This window comes from Nicotiana sylvestris, chromosome 12, assembly GCF_000393655.2.
Source record: "Nicotiana sylvestris chromosome 12, ASM39365v2, whole genome shotgun sequence".
In the NCBI taxonomy this organism is placed as follows: domain Eukaryota; kingdom Viridiplantae; phylum Streptophyta; class Magnoliopsida; order Solanales; family Solanaceae; genus Nicotiana; species Nicotiana sylvestris.
In genome coordinates, this window is record NC_091068.1 from 167026477 (window position 1) to 167035604 (window position 9128).

The window sequence follows — 9128 nt, forward strand, 5'->3', positions numbered from 1 at the left end:
GTTCATGTATATTTCAAACAGATGATGTATTTTATTTCATACCACCTTTGTAAATTCTAAATCTTAGGATCTCATGATTTATACTACCACTCATTAGGGAATGTATAAAGGTTCAGTTATTTTATCATTTACTTGTCTCAATAAATCTCATTAAATTGGATAGTTGTTAATTGGCTTACCTGGCTAATGCTAGTCTATTTTTTCCCTTTTATGTTGACTGTATATAATAGCTACTGAGAATGTTTCTCTCTCTATCTAACCTAACGTCTCTTTAACGTCTCTCTATCTAACCTCTGCTAACGTCGGCATAATTCTGGCGACCTCCACCAGAGTTAGGTAAGCCCCCCTCCTTTATCTAACATTTCCCCTGCTTTTCTCCCCCCCCTCCTTCCTCTCCTCCTCTTCTTTCCTCTTTCCCCATTCCAGATCCAGCAATCTGCCCCCTTTTATCTCCCTCATGTTTCTACCTCCTCTTTCTTCTTCATCCACTATCCTTTTTCTTCTCTACCCTCGTTTTCTTTTCTCCAGCTTTTGTTTTTTGTTTTTGTGTTTTTGTCTTTCGTATTTTTTTCTTTTCTCTATCGACGGGCATCTCCTCCAGGCAGCAGCATTCTTCTTGGGCGGCTAGGCCTTTTTGGTCGTCTTTTGTCATTTCCTGGTGTGCCGCTTGTCAAATTTTTTGGCGTAGCAGCGGTTCTGCATAAGGAAAATTTTTCGGCAAGCCTTGAGAGGAAGTGAGGCCCAGACGCGGGCAACTGGAGGTAGGTGGCACATAGGCATTTTCGGACTGTAGCTGTTGTTGGTCAACACCATTTTGGCATCCATAGACATTCCAGGTTCTATCATTCCTTCTTCGTATTTGTATCTTACGTGTTCATTGCTTTGTTGCTAGTTTTTTACACTTGAGTATTGCATTAGTTGCCTGTCTTTGTTGCGTGTTTACTTTGTTGGCCATTAGCTAAGTCCTTGTACCTCTTGTGTGATTAAAAAAAAATTAGGCTACATTGAAGCTTTTTTACTTGTTTGCATTTGCGATAGTTTTAATCTTGATTTGTAGTCCTTAGTTTCTTTGTTGGTGGGGTGGCTAGTCAGAAAGATGGTAGAGTAGGGTTATGTCCTCGAGTGGGCTAAGGGGTAGGGGGTAAGGGTGGTAGGGGGTAAGGGATCTAATAGGCTAAGAGTGGGGTCGTGGAACATAGGGACACTGACGGGTAAGTCTATAGAGTTAGGGAAGATTCTTCATAAGAGGAGGATTAATATAGCATGTGTTCAGGAGACTAGAAGGAAGGGTACGAGGGCACGGGATGTTAACGGGTTTAAGCTATGGTATTTAGGAGGAGTGGTGAGCAAGAACGGGGTAGGTATTTTAGTTGATATGGATCTCAGAAAGATGGTGGTGGATGTTAGGAGGGTGAACGATAGGCTAATGACTATTAAGCTAGGGGTTGGTGGGGTCACTTTTAATGTGATTACCGCTTACGCGCCTCAGGTTGGCCTGGGCGAGGAGGTCAAAAAGAGCTTCTGGGGTGATTTGGATGAGGTTGTACGTGGTATTCCACACTCCGAGAAGCTCATCATTGGGGGTGATTTTAATAGACATATTGGGGTGACTACTAGGGGTTGTGACGAGGTGCATGTCGGGTTCGATTTCGAAGTTAGGAATGAGGGCGATACCTCTTTGTTGGATTTTGCTAAAGCATTTGACCTAGTGTTCGCTAATTTGTGTTTCCATAAGAGGGAGGAACAATTGGTCACTTTCCGGAGTAAGGTTGCTAGGACTCAAATTGATTACATTCTCCTTAGGAGGGGTGATAGAGGCCTGTGCACGGATTGCAAGGCTATCCCGAGTGAGTTTCTATCGACGCAACATAGACCCCTGGTAATGAACTTGGAGGTCAAGAGAGTAAGGAGAAGAGAGTGGTGTACGGCCAACCAAAGATTAAGTGGGGAGCCTTGACTAAGGAATATGCGCAATATTTGAGGGAAAAGTTGTTGGCTATGAGGGCCTGGAGGAGTAATGAGGATGCGAGTTGTATATGGACCACGACAACGAACTGCATTAGGGAAGTTGCTAGAGAAGTGTTAGGCATATCGAAGGGTTATTTAGGAGGCAACAAAGGGGACTAGTGGTGGAATGAGGAGGTCCAAAGAAAAGTGGAAGCTAAGAAAGCGGCATATCTAAAGCTAGTGGGGTGCACGAATGGGGAGGAGCAGAGGACGTGTAGGGAGCATTATAAGTTGGCAAGGAAAGAGGCAAAATTAGCAGTCACGGCGGCTAAGACTACAGCTTTTGAGCGATTGTATGAGGATCTTAGGGGTAAAGGAGGTGACAGAAAGCTATACAAGTTAGCCATGATCAGGGAGAAGAAGGCTCGAGACCTGGATCGAGTGTGGTGCATCCAAGACAAAGACGGTAGGGTTCTGGTGGATGAGGTAGGTATTAAGCATAGATGGAAGGAGTACTTCCATAGACTCCTGAACGAGGAAGGGGAGAGGAACATCGTACTAGGAGAGTTGGAAATCTCAGGAGTCAGAGGGATTTTGGGATTTTCAGACGTGTTAGGAGCGAGGAAGTTGGGGGGTAATGCGGAAGATGAGCAGGGGTAAGGCAACTGGGCCTGACGAGATCCTAGTAGAATTTTGGAAGGAAGTGGGGCGGGCAGGCTTAGAATGGCTTACTGGGTTGTTTAATGCCATTTTCAGGGGGAAGAAGATGCCCGAGGAGTGGCGGTGGAGTTTGATGATCCCTTTGTACAAGAACAAAGGTGATATTCAGGACTGCAACAACTATAGGGGTATCAAGCTACTGAGTCATTCTATGAAAATTTGGGAGAGGGTGCTGGAGAGGAGGGTGCAACATAGTGTTACTATTTTTGAGAACCAATTCGGGTTTATGCCAGGAAGGTATACTGCAGAAGCCATTCACCTTGTGAGGAGATTGGTAGATCAGTATAGGGAAAGGAAGAAGAACATGCATATGGTATTCATAGACCCAAAGAAGGCTTATGATAAAGTCCCAAGAGAGGTCTTATGGAGATGTATGGAGGTTAACGGTGTCCCAATGGCATATATTAGGGTGATTAAGTACATGTACGAGGGAAGACTCAGGTGAGGACTACGGGAGGAGACTCAGATCATTTTCCACTGGAGATGGGGTTGTACCAAGGATCGGCTTTTAGCCCATTTTTGTTTGCCATAGCATTAGAGATGCTGACGCGACACATATAAGGGAGGTGCCATGGTGTATTTTATTTGCTGACGATAGTCCTGATTGATGAGACGCGTGAGGGAGTTAACGCTAGGTTGGAAGTTTGGAGAGAGACGCTGGAGTCTAAGGGTTTTAAGTTGAGTAGGTCAAAAACTGAGTACTTGGAGTGCAAGTTTAGTGATGGGATGCACGAAGAAGGAGTGAAAGTGAAGATTGGTAATCAAATCGTCCCCAAAAGAGATAGTTTAAAGTATCTTGGGTCGATTATTCAAGGCAAAAGAGAGATTGGCAAGGATATTACCCACATATTAGAGCAATGTAGATGAGGTGGAGGCTTGCCTCGGGGGTTTTATGTGATAAGACTGTGCCACCTGGACTTAAGGGAAAGTTCTATAGAGTGGTGGTTAGACTGGCTATCACTACTAAAAAATCAGGTTTTAGCGACAGACAAATTTTGTAGCTAAAGAGAAAAATCCATCGCTAATATCATTTAGCGATGGATTTGCAATGGATTATCAAGAAATTCTGCTAACTACGAGCGTTTTAGCGATAGATAAGCGACAACGTTTGTAGCTAATTCCAATTTTTTGGTAGTGTATGTTGTATGTGGCTGAGTGTTAGCCCGTCAAGAAGTCCCATGTCCAGAAGATGAAAGTAGTTGAGATGAGGATGCTGAGATGGATGTGTGGTCATACCAGGAAGGATATGATCGGGAATGAAGTTATTAGGGACATGGTAGGAGTGGCATCTGTGGAGGACAAGTTGTGGGAGTCGAGGGTGAGGTGGTTCGGGCATGTAACGAGGAGAGACATAGATGCTCTGGTCAGGAGGTATGAGAGGTTGTCCATTGCGGGTCTGAGGAAGGGTAAGGGTATGCCTAAGAAATATTAGAGAGAGGTAGTTAGGCAGGACATGTCATTGCTCCAACTTACCAAGGATATGACCTACGATAGAAAGACGTGGAGGTCAAGGATTCGGGTTGAAGGTTGACAGTTAGTAGTGTGTTCCTCCGAGGCCTACCAGTAGTACTAGGACTATTTTTGTTTTATCTTATTCATGATTCCTTACTATTACATGTTGTGTCATTCGGGCACGTTACCTTAATGTTTTGTTGTTACTATTGTTTGCTACTTGTTGCCTTATCTCCATTGTGTCTTGAGCTGAGGGTACACCAAAAACAACCTCCTTATCTTTATAAGGTAAGGGTAAGGTCTGAGTACACACTACCCTACCCCAGACCCCATTTATGGGAATACACTAGGTTCGCTATTGTTATTGTTGTTAATTGGCTTACCTAGGGAATTGGGTTAGGTGCCATCACGACTAGTTGGATTTTGGGTCATGACAAGCTGGTAAGAGTTATAGGTTCATAGGTTGTACGAGTCATAAGCAAGTGTCTAGTAGAGTCTTGTGGATCAGTATGATGATATCCATATCTATCTTCGAGAGGCTACATGGTATTTGGGATAAATTTCCCATATTTTTCTTCTTATCATGCGACATTGATTCAGTTTGAAGCGTAACTCTTTGACTTCCTTCCACGAGCTCGTATGCGTATGTGGGCAATCGACATCAATTATGCATCGACAGCTTGTAATTCCATGGATGAGGTGCGATATGTGATTTCTGTGTGCTGATGATGGGACGGTCTGGAGGACTTGAGGCCAGGTTTTGACTGTAGCTTGAGCACGGGGATTTCCGTTGTGTGAGCATGTGCTTTTAGACTTATAAGTTTGATAGTGTCCCTACTAGTGAAATTTGTGCTCGATGAGTGGTTGGATGGCTATATGATAAGTAGGATGTGACTGTGAAATGTGTTCAGATGGTTTGAATGTGACAGGAAGATTTTTCTTGAGATGTGAAATAAACTATTGGATGCTCGATTTCTGGGGTTTCATACCATCTTAAGTTATGAATATTTTTGAGAGATTCTTTCTTGTTATTTCATTATGGAACGAAGTAGATTTCATATCTTGTTGAAGAGTTCAGATTCAGGAATATTAAGAGATTGGTAGTAGTTGTGGTTGTAAAAGTGTATAGAGAGATGTCAATTTGAGGCTAAGCAGGTGGGTTATCACATGTGCGGTAATTTACGGATGTGTGATTCTTATGATATTGTGTGGAGGCTTTCTTTTCTACTAGTAGGTATGGGTGTTTCGATTTGAGTTTGGATTGGTTGAGGAAGGTGACCTGACCGTCACGAGGATGAATGCGAGATTTGTAGATGATTTGAGATATTAGATAGTTTGTGTTACACAAGTTTATAAAGGATTTAGTTGAATCTTATTGTGGTATTATGGTAGTAATGGGGTATTGTTATTGTAAGTTATCAGATATTTCATTACATGACTTTAAGCCAAGTGAGGGAGTCTGCTATCGACGATTTAATTGCATGGTTACGTGTTGTATTGGTTTCAGTATGAGGCATACTTGTGGATCGGTTATGACTTGCAGAGGCTGGTTTGGAGGATGACTTCAGTAAAAAAAAATTCTGGATGCATGGTGTATTACACTTTATGGGTATATGGAAATCATGGAATAATTTGGATGTTTATTCGTAGGGGATGTTGTGCGCATGAAGTAGGAATTTACTCGATTACTTAGAGGTGTGGATTACTTCTTTGGGTGTTATAGTGCTAATAGGATACAGGTCGTTTGGCCCGTTTGGGCGGTGCAATTGAGATTTGAGTAGAATGGCTGAATCTCGAGACGGTTCTAATGGCTTCAGGAGTTATATGTAGCAATTGAGAATTTTTAGGATTGTATACAACTAGAATATGAGATTTACATTGGATGGTGTCAAGACATGCAGTATTTCTATATCATTATGGAGTATACATTTCATTGTCAGGAAGGTGAAGGAAACATATTTAGATTCCCAGAAGCTCTCTTCAGAGTGGGTGTCTCCATTGTGGTACTATTGAGGTGCTTAAGAGGGAATACGATGGCTTATGGGCTTTAAAGTGGTGTGAATTATTCTAGGATCCCGTGGGTGAGTTTTGGTTAAGGATCTTGTGTTTTGGCAAGGAGAAGTGTCACCTTGAGGGTAATTCAGAAGGAACTCAGAGAAATAAGATAGTTTGGTAGTAGGTTGGATCAATATGGCAATGGTTATGATCTGTCCTTTGGGTGCTTATGATGTGGTGAGTCTCTACAGGTGTTTTGTGGCAATGCTCTTAGGTTTGGTGACCTGCATGGCTTGGTTGAATTAGAGAGATTCAGTTATGTTGCCTTGGTTATGTGCAAATGGGCTTTGAAGTGTTCTCGAGGATTTCTGCCACAATTTGAGATGGATATTATCTAGAGGTATGAGGGTATGTAACCAAACATTTGGCAAGCGGTGAGTTGCCACATGTAATTTCATTTTTTTGTTTTTTTAAATCCATTTCATTTTCTTCATTTTTCTTTTCTTTTTAATTCAAAATGTAATGGAAATATTATTTTGTATTTAGAAAAATGGAAAGGACAATTATTTTTGTATGAACTTAAAAAATTATTAAAGGTGTTCAGCATATTCGGACGTCGCTGAAGTTTTAAAGTTGAGATTCAAGTGCTAAATTCATTTTAAATCCATAGTTATAGTTGAGATTCAAAAATAAAAAAGAATTTCGAATTCACTATTGTTGAACCTTGAAAAAACTTAAAGAACAAAAAAATGGGTTTGTCAAAATTCTTGGTTGTTGGCCAAATTGATCACTAGGGTATGATGATGATGTTGTTGTGAAGTTATAGTTGAAATTTGAGCTTGATTGGTGCGGATTTAGCCAAGTTTTTGTTGAATTTTGACAACCAAAATGAGATTTGGAGCTCTTGAAAATGGATGACAAAATGGGGATGAAGAGCACTTGAAAATCAGCTTTGGAATTGACATGTGGCCATTTCGTATAGGTTAGAGCCCTTTTTTAATGCTCTCACGCGCTTGAAGGAGTTGTTCTCACGCAATGCTCCACGTCAGCCATAAAGCTGCAAAGAATTACGGAAAAAAATAATTTAAGGGGTAATAGGACCTCCCGCAAAGGTAAGGTTTCTCGTAGCAACTTTGGGTATAGTACATTAAAGTAAAAAAGACACTACAGAAATTCCTAATCCCAGTTTTAGTACAAGATAATAAAATTAAGATGTTCCATTTAGTTAAATTGTTTATATATTTTCTTATAATAATCGAGCAAACTTATCTAGATAGTAAGGTTACAAATTCTTTTATGTAAAACTAAAACATTGTGCACTGCGCATTGGCCTTTCTTTTTATTTTATTTTATTTTTTCGGTTAATTATTCGAGAAAGGTCTAAATTTCTATTCTAAATTGTTGCTACTTTCTTTCTCTGGTAAGAGTGGTAAAACTCATCTACATTTAGTTTAGTTTTGTTTCTTCAAGTTTGTTTGTTGAATAAAATGAGTGATTCTTATATCATCTTCGCTTCCAACAGATGGAACAGTATCCATTTGTTTGATTTGAAAAAAAGGCGATGTTTGGTTGTTCGTTTAGTTATGCCATAGCTAAATATTTCAAATGTGTGACCACTCAATTGTATTTAATCTTTATAATCTCGTAAAACTCCATATTGCCATGAGTTTCTCCTCTGCTCAATAATTGAATTAAGGTTTGCTATAGAGAGTTAACAATTCCCATCCAAACAGTTGTTGATTAGAAGATTTTAATTCTCTTGGAATTCTTCATAATAGACATTTTGCATGACAATGAATTGAAGCGTTGATGTAATTACTGGCTCTATTTTGCTTTTAGCCTAGGCAAATTATTGAAATTAGAGTTGTAAATAGTTGTACATTTCTGTATCTATGTAGTACTCTTCTAGAAGGTAGTTAGTTAAGAAGTTAGTTGTTAATTTCTTCTTTCACAAAGTAGGTTGGGTTAGTTAGGATAAATAGGTGATGTACAACTCATTTTCAGTTTAAAACAGTTTACAGAAAATTGCTCCTCATTTCTTTGTCTCTCTCTTTATCGTCTTTTCTGCTCTCTCACGCTCAAGCTCACTAATAGCGGAACCTAGGGCTAGATTTTAACATGGTATCAAAGCCACGGTTCTTCGCGACTAAGCAACGATCATTTCATCCGATCAATCTACTATATTTTTCCCTATTTCACCTGCTCTTTTGATCTCTTCTTCTCCTCGTCTTCGATTTCCCAAATCTGATTTTTTTCTATCAATCCTCTGCTCAAATGACGCTTTATTTACCTAAAATTACAACTGGATCTTCACATGCATACAATTAGTAGATCAACTGTAATGATCTACTGCATGTTCATCCCTCGGACACACCACAAATGTCACTTGTCCCTCAATTGCTAATTGGAATTGAAAATTACTTAGAATGGAGACGACTTATGGATATGTCGCTCCTTGTAAAAAATAAACTTGGATTTGTTGATGGAACTTGCACTAGAGAGAAGTACGAGAAAAATGTATTCCAATTGTGGCAGTGGGATCATTGTAATGCCATAGTGCAGTCATGGATTCAAAGTTATTGGCTAAGGAACTCATGAAAGGAATTGTGTACTATTCAAATGCATAGAAGGTTTGGAAGGTACTTAAAGATCGTTTTGACAATTTAATGCTACTAAGGTGTACCATATGAATAGGAAAATCAGTTGCCTAACACAGGGCTTTTCAAGTGTATCAGTCTATTTCTCTAACCTCAATGACCTCTGAGATGAGTTTGAGTCGATAATACCTGAGCCATGTGACTGTGAGAAGTCTAAGACATTTGTTGAGTTTCTTCGCCAACATAAACTTATGAAGTTTTAATGGGATTAAATGACATTTATGCTCCGCAAATGAGTCAAATACTAATGATGCAGCCAACACCTTCGCTTGATCAAGTATATTCAATGATAGTTCAGGAAGAGAGTCAAAAGCTAAGTAGTAGATATGGTATACAAAGTGGAGTTCTGGGGAGTGG

The 9128-nt window shown here is 40.0% G+C and overlaps 1 protein-coding gene across 1 annotated transcript; it reads left to right on the forward strand.

Moving 5' to 3' along the window:
• The first annotated feature begins 1390 nt into the window (after positions 1–1390).
• On the forward strand, positions 1391–6512 carry LOC138884080 (uncharacterized). Its single transcript, XM_070164822.1, has 6 exons — positions 1391–1879; positions 2215–2603; positions 2704–3108; positions 3907–3985; positions 6060–6122; positions 6366–6512. Exons 1-6 carry the CDS (start codon positions 1391–1393, stop codon positions 6510–6512), a joined length of 1572 nt encoding a protein of 523 aa, XP_070020923.1.
• Positions 6513–9128: the final 2616 nt, after the last annotated feature.

Coding starts and splice junctions, on each gene's coding strand:
- LOC138884080 (XM_070164822.1), top strand. CDS start 1,391: ATGGTGGTGGATGTTAGGAGGGTGAACGATAGGCTAATGACTATTAAG. Junction 3,109..3,906: donor ATGTACGAGGGAAGACTCAG/GTGAGGACTACG, acceptor TGGTCATACCAG/GAAGGATATGATCGGGAATG. Junction 3,986..6,059: donor ACAAGTTGTGGGAGTCGAGG/GTGAGGTGGTTC, acceptor TTTCATTGTCAG/GAAGGTGAAGGAAACATATT.